Source organism: Leguminivora glycinivorella, chromosome 11 (assembly GCF_023078275.1).
Source record: "Leguminivora glycinivorella isolate SPB_JAAS2020 chromosome 11, LegGlyc_1.1, whole genome shotgun sequence".
NCBI classification, from domain to species: domain Eukaryota; kingdom Metazoa; phylum Arthropoda; class Insecta; order Lepidoptera; family Tortricidae; genus Leguminivora; species Leguminivora glycinivorella.
In genome coordinates this window covers 15,901,405-15,918,852 of record NC_062981.1, presented here as the reverse complement: position 1 = coordinate 15,918,852, position 17,448 = coordinate 15,901,405, and the positions used below count along the sequence as shown (strand labels likewise).

The 17,448-nt window shown below is 41.2% G+C and overlaps 4 protein-coding genes across 4 annotated transcripts; 3 read left to right on the top strand and 1 right to left on the bottom strand.

Moving 5' to 3' along the window:
• The first annotated feature begins 45 nt into the window (after positions 1-45).
• Positions 46-1,044, top strand: LOC125230956 (U6 snRNA-associated Sm-like protein LSm3). The gene is made up of 3 exons (XM_048136265.1): positions 46-213; positions 382-489; positions 838-1,044. Exons 1-3 carry the CDS (start codon positions 193-195, stop codon positions 1,015-1,017), a joined length of 309 nt encoding a protein of 102 aa, XP_047992222.1. The 5' UTR covers positions 46-192; the 3' UTR covers positions 1,018-1,044.
• On the bottom strand, positions 1,040-5,274 carry LOC125230955 (U3 small nucleolar RNA-associated protein 14 homolog B). Its single transcript, XM_048136264.1, is given in 4 exon segments — positions 1,040-2,134; positions 2,137-2,631; positions 4,044-4,236; positions 4,585-5,274. Coding segments are annotated over 4 exon segments (2,421 nt in total). The 5' UTR covers positions 5,238-5,274; the 3' UTR covers positions 1,040-1,054.
• Positions 5,275-9,812: 4,538 nt separating this feature from the next.
• On the top strand, positions 9,813-17,400 carry LOC125231165. The gene is made up of 2 exons (XM_048136526.1): positions 9,813-10,339; positions 17,138-17,400. The coding sequence occupies exons 1-2, from the start codon at positions 9,819-9,821 to the stop codon at positions 17,316-17,318; spliced, it is 702 nt and encodes a 233-aa protein (XP_047992483.1). The 5' UTR covers positions 9,813-9,818; the 3' UTR covers positions 17,319-17,400.
• Positions 12,434-17,101, top strand: LOC125231164. The gene is made up of 2 exons (XM_048136525.1): positions 12,434-16,527; positions 16,623-17,101. Exon 1 carries the CDS (start codon positions 12,770-12,772, stop codon positions 16,370-16,372), a length of 3,603 nt encoding a protein of 1,200 aa, XP_047992482.1. The 5' UTR covers positions 12,434-12,769; the 3' UTR covers positions 16,373-16,527; positions 16,623-17,101.
• Positions 17,401-17,448: the final 48 nt, after the last annotated feature.

The following is a 17,448-nucleotide window of genomic DNA, read 5'->3' as shown; positions in this document are numbered from 1 at the left end:
CAAACAGATTAAAAAAAATTTGACACCTTCATCGGCTAGCGGCAATCGCTTTGCTCCACCTCCAGAAACGAATTATAACCAAGAAATTATACATTTTTGGAGATTAATTACTTCTCGAGTGCCTGTAATTGATTTTAACTCTAACAGCTTTGTTTCTGTACTTACTAAATTTTACAGAATCATCTTTAAATCATGGCAGATGATGGTGAAAATGTGAGTTGATGATTTGAACATAATTGTTTATTTTCAACAAATACAGCTCTCATTGTTTATTTGTTAGCTATACATGTCTTTAAGACAATTTATCATATTAATATACGATTTCATACTTTGTATACACAGTATTTTACGGTTTACTTAAAATATGTACCTTGTTTTCAGGTATCGGTAATGACTGTGAAGGAGCCTTTAGATCTCATACGGCTAAGCTTAGATGAAAGAATATATGTCAAAATGCGTAATGAACGAGAACTTCGTGGCAAATTGCATGTAAGTCTTGAAACTCTGAACACCACAGAATTTTATGCATCCAAAGTAGCTATTAGAACATGGATTGGCGTTTTTACTAGTTTCTCTAATCTGCATACACTGCAAAATCTAACTGCATTATACATTTCATATTTCTTATAATGATTGACATCAAAATTCAGCTCAGGATATTAAAGCATTTTAGTTTTTTTTTCCTGACTAAAAATCAGTCAATTTATTTTCTTTTCAAATGGTATTTTTTTATGTCAATGAGAAAACAGGATATCTAAAAATACAATGAAATTATCATGTATGTATATTAAATATTTATTTAAAACATTGTTTAATTTATATATGTATATGTCACAGGCTTATGATCAACATCTAAACATGGTCCTTGGGGATGCAGAAGAGACAATAACAACTGTGGAGATTGATGAAGAAACATATGAGGAAGTCTACAGAACAACAAAGCGGACCATCCCCATGTTATTTGTAAGAGGCGACGGTGTCATATTAGTCTCGCCACCAATCCGAGTTGGAGTATAAGTAAGAACAAATAAAACATAAATTAAGTAGATTAGTTTTATTTTTGGCCTAATAATTTCATAACTTTCTCATTTCTGAAATTCCGGTTTCTCTTTTGAAGCAATTCATCTTCGTCCATTGCCTCAATGATAGCACCAGCCTTAGTTATTACACTTGGTTTGATTAACTTCTTGTGTGCTTTTTCAGTGACGAAAGTATTACCAATAGGAGCTCTGATTGATGCTTCATAATCCTTGACACTCTTGAATGGGAATGGTACATTAGTTACTTTATGAACAGCAAGTTTAGGATCCTTAAATTCCTTAATGATGATATCACCTTTATTTTCATCTCGTCTTGGAAATTTCGGAACAGGTTTAGAGATAAATCTGTTCCTTCTCTTTTTCGGGGCTTTCACACCTTTCCCTCCCCAGCTGCCCCAGCCAGGAAGACTCAAATCAATGTCTTCGATTTTATCTTTGTTTATTTCATCTTCTTTTTCTTGCCTAAAACTGTCAACTACATCATCTTCCTCAAAGACTTCTTCAATATTTACTTTTGGAACAACTTGTTCATCATCATCATCCAACAAATCATGACCAGCTTCTCCTTCTGGTACAACAGAATTCAAATATTTAGGCTTAGCTTGTATGAATCTAGTTGGATCAATATTTGCATCAACATTTTCTTGGACAGGTAGATCACTTTGTGCTGTTTTTACTATATCAGAGATAGGTTTGTTGCTGCCCTGTACATCTTCAGGAGCTTTGGAAGCTGTTTCTATTAACTCTTCATCTATGACTGCTTTTACTTTTTGTTTCTTTAATTTCAAGTATTCTAGGTTATCTCTTTCTTCTTGTTTATTTTCAACTTTCTTTGACTCTTTTGTTGCCCTTTCTAAATTTTTAATATCTTTCTTAAGTTTGTTAATTTTACTTGCAACTTTATTTGCAATATTTTTTTCCAGAACTTCAAATGCCTCAGATACATCTGCCTTTGCTTTCTTTGTCTTTTTCTCTGGAACAACATTAACTGGTTCTACAGACCAATTAGAAGTTGCCACAGCTGTCTTGGTTTTCTTCGATGAAATTACATTATTGACTTCATTTTTTCTTTTCACTGGTTTAGCTTTCTTAAAATTTTCCCTTTAGTTTCTACTTCATCATTCTGTGTTGTACTTTTAAGTTTATTGGGAAGTTGTGGCTTATTTTTACCAATGTTCTTAGCTGTAGGATTTTGGGTTTTCTTCATCTCTGTTTGTATTTGAGTTTCTTCATCTGGATCATCACCGTCTTCCTGACCAATTCTATTTATACTATTTCCCAAAAGCAACATATCTAGTGCTTTACTATCTTTATCACCTCCAGGATGCTGTGTTTCATCATCATCTGAATCACTATCATCTTTCTTGTTTGTCTTTCCTTGAACATATTTCTTGTAACCAAAATCAAATTCAGCATCAACTTCAGATTTATCTGACCTTTTCATCATCCAGGGATTCATGGGGTCTTGAGATAGAGTGATATCTGGTATGTTTTCAGAGTCATCATTTTCTTCATCACTGCTGTCATTGGCTTGTGTTTTTTGAGTTAGACCTCTGCTTACTGCTAATTGCTCAGCAAGTTCTTGTCTGGTCTGTAACAGGATTAAATTAAAATAAAATAAACAGGTGTAAAGATATTGCAGATGATGAAAAAGCTTTACTAACAGTACCATGATTATTTCTTATTCTGACGGGTCACTATCAAGTTTACCTTATCGCTAAACAACTATTTCGGCTAGATGTCAGAAAATTTAAATATACAGTCAGTATAAAGTCAATTCAGCTGGGATGACATGAAAGTAGAATACTGAATCAGCAAAAAGTAAATTTAACTGGATGGCTAAGACTTAGAATGAATGAGTAGCCAAACGTCTGGAAATATACATAGTCCGTATGATTAGCATATCTAAAAAGCCAAAAGTGTAGTTAGTTAATTGACGTCAACACAGAACTATTCAGTAGCAAAACGTCCGGAAATATAATGTGTCATCGCCATGGTTTATAAATATGTAACAGAACAGTTCTTATTAACAGTGCGAGAAGGTTTGAATTCTCAAGACACTTAAGCATTTTAAAACCAGACGTTTTGCTAACGGGTCGTTTGGCGTTTATTCTATTTAGCAATAAAAACATTAAACAATCCAGATTTTTTGCTCCTTGACCGTTTAGCGTTCATGTCTGTTTTGTAATACAGACATTCGAAGATGAAGATGTTTTGCAGTTAGATCATTTTAAATTGTTACGTTTTAAGATCCAGACGTTTTGCTAAAGACACATTTAGCATTCATGTCTACGTAGCCACAAAGACATAACACAATCCAGACGTGTCAGCTATATAGTCTTTTAGCGATAAGGTAAATTTGATAGTGACCCATTCTGACAACATTCCAAATACAATGAAGAATTATTAGTTACGAACATTTTATAATTTGAAGATCCTCACTTGGTTGTAGCAAGCAAGCCAACAATAGTTATTTGTTATACAAGGGGGCAAAGTTGTATTTTAATGCAGAGTGTGGAATTGAAAAACGAGCAAGTGAAAGGATTCTATAGTTGAACCACGAGCGAAGCGAGTGGTTCGAGAATAGAATCCTGAACTTGCGAGTTTTTTAACACACGAGAAGTAAAATACATTTGCACCCGAGTGCAACACAAAACTTTTCCCCTCACTATAGCGAGGAAACTACAATGCAAAAAATGCGTTTATCAGTGCTTCCAGTAGTTCCACAGGTGGTAAATCATCTTTATTTCTAGATTCACCTACTTTTATCAATTTTAAAGCAGTTAATTTGACTTTATTCAAGGTCAAATTACTTTACCCACTAGTGGATAAAATGCGTTTTTACCCGCTGGTATTAAAGGACAAAACGCGTGTTTCCGAGCTAGTGAGGGGAAAAAGATCATCTTTATATACTTTTTTCTTAAACAATCTTTGATTACCTTGGAGATTTAAACTCGCAACATTCTGAGCTAAAATAAGATAGGAATAAAATGTAAAGTGTACCTCTTTATCATATTTAGCTCGAACTAATTTGCTTTTAGCCCATTTTCCAGTATTCTTGTGTCTCAGTGTATGTCTCTCCAAAGCCCTAGCTTTCTCCAGAGCCTCTAACTTCTTCAAAGCTTCTTCTGGGTCCTTCTTTTGTAGCTCTTCAAATTCTTTAAGCTGCAACTTTAGTCTTTCCTTCTTGAGGATTCTGAAAAAAATGAATTTATCAGTTAGGCATGCACTTAATAAAACAACACATTTACTGACTTTAGCAATGCCCATACCCTATACCTGTCTATACAAGATTCTACAATACAATACAATACAATACTCTTTATTGCACACCTTGATAAAATACAACAATACAAAACAAGGAAGAAACACGAACAAAGGTAAACAACAGGCGGTCTTATCGCTAAAGAGCGATTTCTTCCAGACAACCTTAAGGTAGGATTCTATGAAGAAATTTACTTACACAAAGTCAATATACAAATGATATAGAACATCACTAAATTACAATATAATTATTTACAATAAAAATAAAATAAAAACAAACCTGTGATATTTCTTGCTCTTTATTTTACCCTGCCTCTTAGCTTTAGCAGCTTTGTAAGATTGTTGTGCTCTCAATTTAGCCGAGTGCTGCCTGTGTTCCAACATTTCCTCGTATGTCATCGGGTACACTTTCTCCTCTTCATCGTCTTCAACTTGTATATTCGGCGGATCAATTTCCTCCAACTCTTTCTCAAGGTTCGATTTAAGTTCAAACTTAGCTAAGAACTCATGTGTTGGCTGCATTTTGGTCGAGACACCCTTTAGAGGAAACGAAACGAAGTCTACGGTACGGGCTCTTGCTACGACAGGGTCCCATCTGCCCACTTTTTCCTTCGTCTGCTCGTACCCTGTCGCTCGCTTGATGCGTTCAGCTTGTGGCTTTTCAAGCGGCTTCGTGAGTACTTGTTTATTGTCCTGACTCTTTTTAAGCTTCTTGCTAATCTGTACATGGTGAGACGTGTCTTCTAACACTTTCACAACATTTGTAAGATCGAGTTTTGGTTTAGTTTTGATCAAGTTGAACTCTGAATTGAGGTTAGTTGGTTCACTTCGCGTTGGCTCGGTAATAAACTGAGTTTTGTCTAGTTTCGATATGGCATGGACTAGCTTATCGTGCTCGGAAGCCACAAAATCGGACTCTTCGATGTCCTCCATTCTATTTAATTTTAGTAAAATGTAACACAACACGACTCTGCCTTACATATAACCTACAAATTTGACAGTAAGAACCTAAGAACTAAGAAGATGACAGCAAAATAAAAAAATATGAAATTGTTTGAGTCATAAATAAAAACGCGACCGGCTCTTGCACGCGGTGCTCACATTGTTTGGCGGTTTACAAGTTCAAAATAAGATAAAGTAAAAAAATTAGATAGTAAAAAAGTGAGAATCGTCCCGTTTCCTCGCAACTATTGATTTGAAAGGGACGACACTACAATGTTGCCACTGTTTAATTTCTGTTTTTTTTTGTTGTTACGTATACTACACAATTCTTGATGTACATTCACAACTTAGTAAATTTAACAGCGTTCGTTGTCTCCGGGTACCCAGATAGAAATGTTGACTGCTTTGCTGCATGATTTTCTAATGTTGTTACACGATGCAACTTTAAGAGGATACGATACCGAAGCACGAATTCAAATTTGAGATTTTTAGGTCTTTATCGCCGTCGCGCTGACGGGGGTGGAACCCACATGGAGGCCCTGTGTGCGTGCGCGTGGCGCACGCACACACCCGCGTCCGCCGCCGGTGCAAGTACTTACTCGCGCTCAAGCGCTCTCTATATTTCTCTAGTTTCGGACTTCTGATGCATAATGTTTTGGACTCCGTGAAGATACTAAGTGTACTGATTTGACTAAAATGCAAAGAGCGTAGCCGTGTTTGCATAGAAAATCGGCCCTTTCGCCAAATGTTCACTGTAATTTTTTTTTAAAGAGCTCTCATGACAAATATTATTTACTGTAAGTTTGAGGTTTCTATCTTTTTTATTTTCTGAGATATGATTTTTTTATTAATTTACATAATATCCATTTTTTTCAACATTGGCTAATGCGATTCACTTGAACTTTTGGGACAATAATATACATGTAATGACTCACATGTTCTAGCAATAATATTTAATAGTGCCGAAAAAATCTTGGCTTAAAGTAGGAAACAAAACTTCAGTATTTTTTTCTCGCTTTTTAGAAAAGCGACACCTACAGTTCTTTGTCAAGTAATTGCTTATATAAAGGCCTGCAACATATATTTTTTTTCAAAATAATCCAGTAGGTACTTCATACTAGAAAATGGAATAATAAAGGATACTACCCATACCGCAAACGCGCTACACAGTAAATAGGTGAATTTTAGTCGTAATACCTTTATGAATGCAATCTTCCAGTACCAATATTGTTAATATAATAAAGAGGTTTGCGACTAAAATTCACCTATTTACTGTGTAGCTCGTTTGCGGTATGGGTAGTATCCTTTATTATTCCATTTTCTAGTATGAAGTACCTCCTGGATTATTTTGAAAAAAAATATATATTGCGGGCCTTTATATAAGCAATTACTTGACAAAGAACTATAGGTGTCGCTTTTCTAAAAAGCGAGAAAAAAAATACTGAAGATTTGTTTCTTACTTTAAGCCAAGATTTTTTTCGGCACTATTAAATATTATTGCTAGAACATGTGAGTCATTACATGTATATTATTGTCCCAAAAGTTCAAGTGAATCGCATTAGCCAATGTTGAAAAAAATGGATATTATGTGAATTAATAAAAAAATCATATCTCAGAAAATAAAAAAGATAGAAACCTCAAACTTACAGTAAATAATATTTGTCACGAGAGCTCTTTAAAAAAAATTACAGTGAACATTTGGCGAAAGGGCCGATTTTCTATGCAAACACGGCTACGCTCTTTGTAATGTTTTAAGGAATGGTAGAAACAATTCCTTATCTTATACATAATGTGATTATCTTAAAAGATGATTTCTTTTAAGATAGTCACATTGTTAGCGAAATAAAGTTATTCGGTATGTAAAAAGCTAAAACCTTTTCGATTTCAAAGAGAAGCCATATTATAGGAGTAGGTACGTACAATCAACCAATCTGAATCCTAGGTCATAGGCCACTCTAGACCCTTTCACAGTAAAAGTAAAACTGACTTCTATAGCAAATAAAGCACGGTGTCAATACGACAGGGTTCTAGAGTGGCCTAGGATTCTACATAATTGGTTGACAGTATCTACCTTTTGGGGAGCTATGACGGGAAACCTAGAGTGCCAGGGTCTTTCTCCTCCTCTCTGATGCGGTTAATCCGGGGGGAAGGGAAGGACCTCTGGACGGTGCGCCCCGGGGGCAACAGTAAATAACCTTCAGTTCATCTGTTCTTTGTTTACTGTTGCTGCCGATGTCCTGTCTGAGGGGGGGTAGGGGGTTCCGCACAGGGAGGACTCCCTAGGGAGAACTCCTGAGTGTTGGCAGGGGGGATAGGGGAAGCCAATCCAAGGTGTGATACGGACCGTGCCGATGGATGCGTGGCTGGTGGCGTGACCAGTCGTGAACGGTGTCCCTACGAAACCGGGACGAATCGTAGCAGGTGTATCTAGTCCTTCACCGGCATGCGGGGCTCTGCCGTTCTTGTGACCAATCTTTCCCTAGCTACTCGTGGGACTTTTATGGATCTTAAAATTACAATTTCAAATGAAAAAGCCGTGTCTTCAGCCTCGGCTCAAACCCAGGCTGACGTTAGTATCGGAGCGAAGGAGGACTCTAGTGTGGACTCCCGTACGCCCGAGGTATGCTCTGAGGTAGTGGAGATGGAAACTGAGGTCGACAGAGACGTAGCTATCGTCTCTGGTACGCCTGAGACCAACTCTTCTACCAAGGAGAAGAAATGCAAGCGCCTGTCGGGAGCCGGTCGCAAAAGATTCCGCAGACTTATGACCGAAGGGATGGCGAGGGACCTAGCCCTCTCGCTGGCCCGGCAGTCTAACGCGGACACCCCTGTGGAGAAGCCGCCCTCAGCAAAAGGCCCTGTAAAAAGGGTCCGTTCTGAGGACGAATCTCCGCAGGGGCAGGCGAAAAAGGCCCTGAAAATCACTCCAGGGACATCAGGGGGGCCTCGCCCTCCCAGTTTCCGGGAGGTAGCTGGCTCCTCGCGAGTAGGGATCCGTAACTCGGAACCTATGAGCGAGGAACAGATAAAGTCGGTGCACAAATACCTGACCCTCGCCATTATGACCCAATGGTCGAGCGCAAAGGGTGGTGCACCGCAATTTGTGGGCTTCGTTCACAAGACAGGCTGGATCCTGGTTACATGTTACAACCAGGCGAGCAAGAACTGGCTTATGAACGAGGTGCCAAAGGCGAAGCCGTGGCCGGAGGCGACACTCTCTGTTATCCCAGAGGGAGAGCTGCCCAAACCAGCTACGGCGGTCACCTTTATTCCGGAGTCCGAGACGTCCTCAATAGAGGATGCCTTGGTGCTGCTCAGAGCCCAGAACTTTGGCCTGAACACGGAGCTCTGGAAGGTGCTAGGGGAGAAGGCTGAGCAGGGTGGCAGGTTCGCCGTCGCCACCTTTGCCCTGGATGAGCCTTCTGCCGAAGCTCTTAAAGCCAATGGCGGTGAGGTGGTAATTGGCTTTAAGAAGGTGCTGTTCCGGATGAAGGGGGGGCCAAATGCTCCCCCCAAAGAAACGGTCCAGCAAACCCAGCCCCCCGCTGAACCTACTCCAGGCCCCAGTACTGCGGTACCTGGCAGTCGACCGCAAATCCCCCAGGGCTCTCGTGGCCTGGGTGGTGGGCGTTCGGCAGCCAGAGGGACGGGAGGCAGGAAAGGAGGCACGTTACCCGGTCGTGGCAGGCCCCAGAACTCGGTGGTAAGAGGGTCCCTAAGGGGAACTCCGATCCAACGAGGCAGGGGAATGCCCAATCGGGTACGAAAGAACAACGCCTAAATGGGGGGCCCGCCGGGGCCCAACACGTGCGCACCTGCGAGGGTCCTGCAAGCAAATATACACCATGCGGCAGCCGCCACGGCCATTGTCGAGAGCCAGCTTGCAGGACACGTCGACCTCGCACTACTACAAGAACCCTGGGTGCGGAACTCAGATATACTAGGACTAAAATCGGTTGGTAAAGTTTTGTACAATACTAATGGAATAAAGCCTAGGGCATGCATTGTTTTTAGCAAGAACATTGACTTTCTACCTGTTCCAGAGTTATGCACAGACGACCTGGTAGCAGCGTATGTAAATCTAAAGGGATGGAGTGGGCGGAGGGTCATACTCTGCTCGGCATACCTCCCTGGTGAAAAGCAAGACCCCTCTGCGGATCTAAATGCAGTGGCGGAATACGCCCGCAGACACAGCGTAGAACTGCTGGTGGGATGCGATGCAAATGCTCACCACACCAACTGGGGGAGCACGGACATTAATGATAGAGGTGAGTTATTACACGACTTCCTTCTATGCTATAACTTCCAAATTCTAAACTTAGGGTGTGAACCAACCTTTGTCAATAGGGTCAGGAAGGAGGTTTTGGATCTGACTTTTGCATCCGTAAATCTAGCCAGGTACATTCAGAACTGGAGGGTAAGTGATGTGGAATCTCTGTCAGATCACAAACATATATGTTTCAACATATCTTTTTCTCTTAGCGTACAGACTTGCACCTTCAGAGATCCTCGGCGGACGGACTGGGAGGGCTACAACACAACAACAGCCTGGAGCGGAACCTGGACTCAGTAATGAAGGTAATCAAAACGAAAGAGAGTTTGGAGCTTGCGGTAGAGGTAATCTCAAATGGCATTGTTAGGGCCTTTGAAGATAACTGTGCTCCCAAGTTCAAATCAACCAAACGTCATGTCCCTTGGTGGAATTCCAAGCTGAAGAAACTCAGGGGCAAGACGCGGAAGTTATTCAATAGGGCTAAAAGAACGAACGACTGGGAGACTTATAGGAAAGCCCTAAATGAATACAGCAAAGAGATTAGGAAAGCCAAGAGAGCATCATGGAGGAGGTTCTGTGAGGAAATTGAAAATACACCTCAGGGAGCGAGACTTCATAGGCTACTCTCGAAGGCTAGGACTAGTCAGGTTGGCCTACTGAAAAGGCAGGATGGCTCCTACACTACAAATGAATTGGAGACGTTGGAGCTTTTAGTCGAAACTCACTTCCCAGGGGCAGCCTTGTCAAACAGTTCAAGGGTTAGCGAGAGCCTGCATAGGCCTCGTCCTGAAGACTGGAGGCAGGCTGCCACTGTTATAAGGCCTGTTCAAGTCTGTGCATACGCACGGGGCGAGGAGCGCGGGGCGCAGCGACACCGGGCAGTTCACGGCCGCGGGAGCCCGCGGCCGATCAGTCAGCGAGTCACCTCGGAAGCGCGCACACGCCGCTCGGGGCAATATCTTGTACATTTTCATATTATCGTGTTTAACCTCAAACGTAATAAATCCTTATTGTTAAAAGGTTGGAGTTTTTATTGTTCGCATGAACAATAGTGGCGACCGTGACAGGACACGAACCTGCAATCTTCGGATATATTCAATTTGTGTGACTGCTTTCTTGCATCTTGAGCGTTAGGTTTATTCCTAATCTAGCTTGCCTAAAAGACAAGACTATTAGCTGCACGCAAATGTGCTTATATTCTTATGTTCTTCTATTTCTATAAGATTTCGAAGTTATTTCAAAGCGTTACTTAGCCTGGTTTGCCTATTATTCGCACGAAGTTTGCGCTTTCGATTAAATAAGCATTGCACAATCAGCACATACTTATTATTGCATTAAATTTAGGTATAATTAAGCAATTAAAACTGCTGGTTTCAAAGCTGAATTAATTAACGTACATAAAAAAAAAACCGTTAGGGTTTAAATTTTGAATGGTCATTGTCAGTGTTTCATTGTGGTTTGCCGACTATTTCAGCGTTCGCTCGGGTTCAACGCGAGTGAAGCGTTTGCTGTGCGTGTTGCGCGGCATTATCAACGTCGTGCCTGCTGGTTAGCTGTGTGCGCGACCAGGGCAACCATCTACTTCGAGCCGTCACTGCTGGGACTGGACTTACTGGTTAGACTTTTCGCTTATTTATTGTTCGGTGTTTTTTAAATTTGACTTTGCAATTATGTCACCAACGGATGGAGTAGTAAAACCTGAGGTCGAATTAGCTAAATTAATTAAACAACGCGGAAGTATTAAAGGTCGGCTGACTAAGTTTAATGATTATTTAAATAATTTGTTGAAGTGTAAACCTGCCATTTCGACTTCAGCAAAGTATAAAGAGTTGGAGTTAAAGATAAATAAGTTGCAATCTGTGTTGACTGAGTTTGATGACATTCAAGGTCAAATTGATTTGCTGCATAGCGATCCTTCAGAGCAAGCGCAGGAGCGCGATGATATTGAGAACCAGTTTATGTCGTGTTTAGCGGTCGGTCAAGACATATTAGATAATTCGTCTTTCAATAACAATGCGCAAGCGGTTCGTGATGATCAGTCTATGGCCAGCTGTCATTCGAATTCGTTCACGGGCATTAAGTTACCTACCATTAAATTACCGGTTTTCGGAGGGAGTTATTTGCAGTGGCTTGAGTTTAAAGACAGTTTTGAGTCCATGATACATAATAACAATAGCATTCCATTGATAAATAAGTTTCATTACCTACGCTCTTCTTTGGAAGGGAGCGCGAGTACAGTAATAAAGTCGATCGAGTTCAGTGCAAATAACTACAACCTGGCGTGGGACCTTTTGTGCGAACGGTTCAATAACAAAAACATTTTAATTAATAACCATTTGAAGGCATTATTTAGCTTTGAATGTATATCAAAGGAGTCTTTCAAGGCTCTGAGGTTTGTTGTTGACCATTTTTCTAAACATTTGCGGGCTCTTGAAACACTAGGGCAACCTACGGACAAATGGGATGCGCTTATTATTTTTATGGTTTCTACCAAATTGGACGTAACAACAAGCAAGAAATGGGAAGAATTAAAATGTAGTTTCAAAGATTTGCCAACTTTAAATGAATTTTATTCATTTTTGCGCAGCCGCGCTGATGTTTTAGAAACATCCTATAGTAATCATTCCGAGAAGACTGGTCACCCTAAATTTGAGTCTCGGGAACAAAAACCTAAAGGTCAAACAACTCAATATAAAAGTTTTGCCACCACGGTTGATACGAAGTCAAGCATCACGTGTGATTTGTGCAGTCAAGGTCATCGTCTATATGAATGTCCCAAATTAAAAGAAATGAGTATTGAAGACCGATTTGACGAGGTATCTAAGCTTCGAGTGTGTAAAAATTGTTTTCATAAAGGTCACAATGCATTTAAATGTAATTTGCAAGGTTGTTGTCAAATTTGTAAAAAGAAACATAATACGCTGTTGCATAGACATGGCGATGAATCCGAAAAAACGTCCCCTAGTACTTCTTCAGCGCCGGTTGTCCTCTCTGTGGTATCTGAGGAATCTGACGGTCCGGGGTTGTTATGTACCGCTCTGGTAAAGGTAGCTTACAATGGGAAATCATATACAGCACGTGCGTTTCTGGATCCCGGAAGTCAATCTTCATTTATTACAAAGGCGTTTAAAAAAGGTTAGGCATAGCTACAAATACCGAGTCCATAAATATTACTGGAATAAATAAAAATGTTACTCATATTTCAGAAGCATGCAGGCTTCAGGTAGGTTCTCGGGTTCGACCGTACGATATGAACGTTAGGTTTTTGGTGATCCCGGATATTACAAGTGTTTTGCCTGAGTGTCCGATAGACACAACTTCATTTGAGATACCAGGTGACATAGAGCTTGCAGACCCGAGATTTGATTCTCCTTCTGAGGTAGACATTTTGTTGGGATTAAAAGTATACTGGAAGCTGGTCATACCTGAAATTAGGGAGTTAGGTGAGAATAAACCGGTGTTGCAAAATACTCAGTTAGGATGGCTAGTGGCAGGATCGGTACCCAGTAATAATTCAACAATGTCAACGTCCAACTTGGTTTGCAACTTTAGTCAGGAAATTCGCGATTCACTTGAAAGATTTTGGTTAATTGACGATTTACCTTCTGAAAAAACTTACTCTCCAGAGGAGCAGCTCTGTGAGCAGCATTTCGTAGAAACTTTTTCTCGATTGCCCAGTGGCAGGTTTTCTGTTCAAATTCCTCTAAAGGAAAAGCCTGAGGAGTCATTAGGGCATAATTTCAACACGGCAAAAAAGTGTTTAGAGAATTTAGAGAAGAAATTCGTTAGGTATCCTAACCTAAAGCAAAAATATAAGGAGTTTTTGCAAGAGTATAGCAACTTAGGACATTTAACGCAAATTGAGCGTCCCAAATTTGGCATATATCTGCCGCATCATGCTGTAATTCGTGAAAATCGCGAAACTACCAAATTAAGAGTCGTGTTCAATGGATCTTGCAAAACGTCATCTGGAAAGTCACTGAATGACATTCAGCGGGTAGGACCTGTCGTACAGAGTGATTTGATGTCTCTGCTATTGCGTTTTAGACAGCACAAGTTTGTTCTAGTAGCCGATATAGAGAAAATGTATCGTCAAATTGAAGTAGATCCATCTCAGCGTTATTTGCAGCTGATTTTATGGCGGGATAATGAAAATGTACCCATACAAGTTTTTCAACTTAACACAGTAACATATGGGACTTCTTCAGCCCCATTTTTAAGTACGCGTTGTCTTGTACAGTTGGCAAAAGAGTGCCCAGACGTGATTGTATCAAATGTGATAAAAAATGACTTCTATGTAGACGATCTAAATACAGGGGCCGATTCTGTAGAAGAATTGAAGCATATTACTCACGGTGTAGTAACAGCTTTAGATTCTGCCTGTTTGCCGTTGCGAAAATTCCGTACGAATTGCGTGGATTTATTCGAAGGCAACGAAAACACGACATCGCCTCTTGATTTATCTAAAGAGTCTAGTGTTCTGGGTCTTAACTATTCGCCAGTGTCAGACACATTGCAATTTTCAAGGGACCAAGAGCCTGCACGGGAATGCACAAAAAGGTCAGTCATTTCCACTACAAGCAAGGTCTTTGATCCGCTGGGACTAGTGTGTCCATGCATTGTAACTGCTAAGATTCTGCTTCAGCGCCTATGGAGTGTCAAACTTGATTGGGATCAGCCTGTTCCTGACGAGTTTGCAAAGAGTTGGTCTAAGCTGGTGAAAGATTTTGCACTTCTGTCACAAATAACGGTACCTAGGCGTGTGTTAGGTGATGATTATAAATATATCGAATTGCATTGCTGTGTTGATGCTTCTCAAAACGCGTACGCCGCTTGTGTCTATTTGCGTTCAGTGGCTCATAATAATGAAGTCACCGTTAATTTATTATGTGCAAAAACCCGTTTAGCCCCAATAAAACCGATCACAATTCCTCGGCTGGAGTTATGTGGAATGCTCTTAGGAGCGAGGCTGTGTGATAAGGTTTGTAAGTCACTACGTTGTGACATACAACATAAAACCATTTGGACCGATAGTACTGTCGTGTTAGGATGGCTTAAAGCTCAGCCTCAAGATTTAAAGGCTTTCGTGTGTAACCGCGTAAATGAAATACACGAGTTAACGCAGGGTTATACTTTTAATCATATACCTACTGACAAGAACTCTGCAGATATCGCGTCTAGAGGTACGGACCCCAAATCCTTACTTTCTTCTTCACTTTGGTGGACCGGGCCACCATTTCTCAAGTCTGAGCCTTGTGACTGGCCTATTCAAAATCATGCACAAATACCTACTGTTGATTTGCCTGAAACAAAACCTTTAAAAATAATGTGCCACGCAGTAGTCACAGATGATAATGTCGTGCAGTTTGACAAGTTTTCTGACTTTAGCAGAATGAAGCGAGTTTTCGCCTATGTCTTACGCTTCATTAATAATTGTAAGAGAAACAATCCCAAGTTATCGGGACAACTAGATGTTACTGAGTTAGATCATTCGTTGCAATGTCTTGTAAAGGCCTGTCAGTCTGAATGCTTTGATGCTGACATTAAAGATATTTCACAAAATAAGCCTATTAGTCGTAGGTCAAAATTATTGTCATTAAACCCGTTCATTGACTCTGATGGAGTCCTTCGAGTAGGAGGTCGTCTTCAAAACTCAGAATTCGAATACAATAAAAAACATCCTATGATATTAAATGCTAAACATCAGCTGGCTAAACTTATAATGAGGCACGAGCACTTGCGTTTGTTTCATGGCGGTCCACAACTTCTTTTAGCTTCAGTCAGGGAGTTATTTTGGCCTGTAGGAGGCAGGAACTTGGCACGTAGTGTAGTGCAAAAGTGCGTAGTCTGCATTCGGTTTAGAGGGAAGTCGGTGCAGCCAATCATGGGTAATGTGCCCCATGAACGGGTAAGCTCCCCATACCCTTTTTATACATGTGGTGTCGATATGGCAGGTCCGTTTATGATTGCTAGCAAGAAAGGTAGAGGAAGTCGCACTTCCAAATGTTACTTATGTATATTTGTGTGCCTAGCGTCCAAAGCGGTGCACCTTGAACTGGTAAGCGACCTTAGTACAGAAGCGTTCATTCTGGCCCTGCGACGATTTGTATCTCGCAGAGGCAAACCATCTGCTATCTTTTGTGACAATGGGTCAAATTTTAAAGGTGCTAACAATGAACTAAGCAAGTTAGTTAAGTCCAGTCGCCAGTCAGTAACTAACTTTGCAAATGAGGAAGGGATTAGGTTCATGTTTAGTCCTGCTTATTCCCCAAATTTCGGTGGGATTTGGGAGGCTGGAGTTAAATCAGCCAAGCATCACCTTAAACGTATTGCTGGTAGGGCTTCCCTGACATTTGAGGAGCTAGGATCGTTGTTCTCACAGATTGAAGCAATTTTAAATTCACGACCTTTAACCCCACTCTCGTCGGATCCTACTGACCCATCCCCTCTCACTCCTGGGCACTTTCTAATCGGACGGCCTCTCACTTCGGTGCCGTCCCGAGCCATCACTACTAAGTACCCCAACAGATATGAACGCATCGAGCAACTGAGGCAGCACTTTTGGGACCGATGGCGGCGAGAGTACGTGGCAGAGCTTCAGCAACGCACAAAATGGAAGACCAAGCAGCAGGAGCTTCGAGTCGGGGACCTCGTCATACTAAAAGAAGATCAGCTACCTCCACTTCAATGGCGACTGGCGCGGATAAGTCGTCTGTATCCTGGCGTAGACGGAGTCAACCGCGTCGCTGATGTCATCACAAAACGTGGCACAATAAGAAGAGCCATCAACAAAATGTGTGTTATCCCAACTGCAGACGTTGTCGAAGGGAAGAATGGTTTACCTACCCATTAAAGGCAACAAACTCTGACATCTGTAGACGGGACTTCGTCACACTACAAAAAACGAATTAGCGAAGATACATTTCAGAGCTACTCAATATGCATTTTTTCATCGTCAAGCTCAAGTAGCATACTTGCACATGTTACCCTCTATGCATGGGATTGCAGGTTGTCGAAGGGTTGACTAGATCGCCATTCTAGACCCGCGAAAGGCAACATAAAGAATGTCTGCAACTCCATGTATCAAGCTGAAACCATTGCAGGTTGTCGAAGGGTTGACTAGATCGCCATTCTAGACCCGCGAAAGGCAACATAAAGAATGTCTGCAACTCCATGTATCAAGCTGAAACCATTGTAGGTTGTCGAAGGGTTGACTAGATCGCCATTCTAGACCCGCGAAAGGCAACATAAAGAATGTCTGCACCTCCATGTATGAAGCTGAAACCATTGCAGGTTGTCGAAGGGTTGACTAGATTTCGGTCTAGACCTGCTAAAGGCAACGTAAAGAATGGCAATGTTTAGTTGAAAGCTAGGCTTTCAACGCCGGGAGTATGTTCAAGTCTGTGCATACGCACGGGGCGAGGAGCGCGGGGCGCAGCGACACCGGGCAGTTCACGGCCGCGGGAGCCCGCGGCCGATCAGTCAGCGAGTCACCTCGGAAGCGCGCACACGCCGCTCGGGGCAATATCTTGTACATTTTCATATTATCGTGTTTAACCTCAAACGTAATAAATCCTTATTGTTAAAAGGTTGGAGTTTTTATTGTTCGCATGAACAGGCCGGGGATAGTGAGGTGGGCTATAAACTCTTTCAAAACATTCAAAACGAGCGGTCTGGACGGAGTAAGCCCTTTATTATTACAACGTGGTGCTGAAGTCTTGATTCCGCATCTGGTAAGAATCTTCAGAGTGAGCTACGCCTGGGGGTACCTACTTACCGGAACAGTGGAACAAGGTTAAGGTATTATTTATACCAAAGGCGGGAAGGAAGGACTACGAAATTGCCAAGTCCTTCAGACCCATAAGCCTTTCCTCGTTCCTTCTAAAAACCTTAGAAAAGATAGTTGATAAATACATCAGAGATACCTAT

Bases quoted from the DNA above. Each gene is read 5' to 3' on its own strand.
- LOC125230956 (XM_048136265.1), top strand. From the start codon at position 193: ATGGCAGATGATGGTGAAAAT. The intron at 214-381 runs GTGAGTTGATGA...CCTTGTTTTCAG, and splicing joins TGGCAGATGATGGTGAAAAT to GTATCGGTAATGACTGTGAA. The intron at 490-837 runs GTAAGTCTTGAA...TATATGTCACAG, and splicing joins AACTTCGTGGCAAATTGCAT to GCTTATGATCAACATCTAAA.
- LOC125231165 (XM_048136526.1), top strand. From the start codon at position 9,819: ATGAAGGTAATCAAAACGAAAGAGAGTTTGGAGCTTGCGGTAGAGGTA. The intron at 10,340-17,137 runs GCCTGTTCAAGT...TCGCATGAACAG, and splicing joins CAGGCTGCCACTGTTATAAG to GCCGGGGATAGTGAGGTGGG.
- LOC125231164 (XM_048136525.1), top strand. From the start codon at position 12,770: ATGAACGTTAGGTTTTTGGTGATCCCGGATATTACAAGTGTTTTGCCT.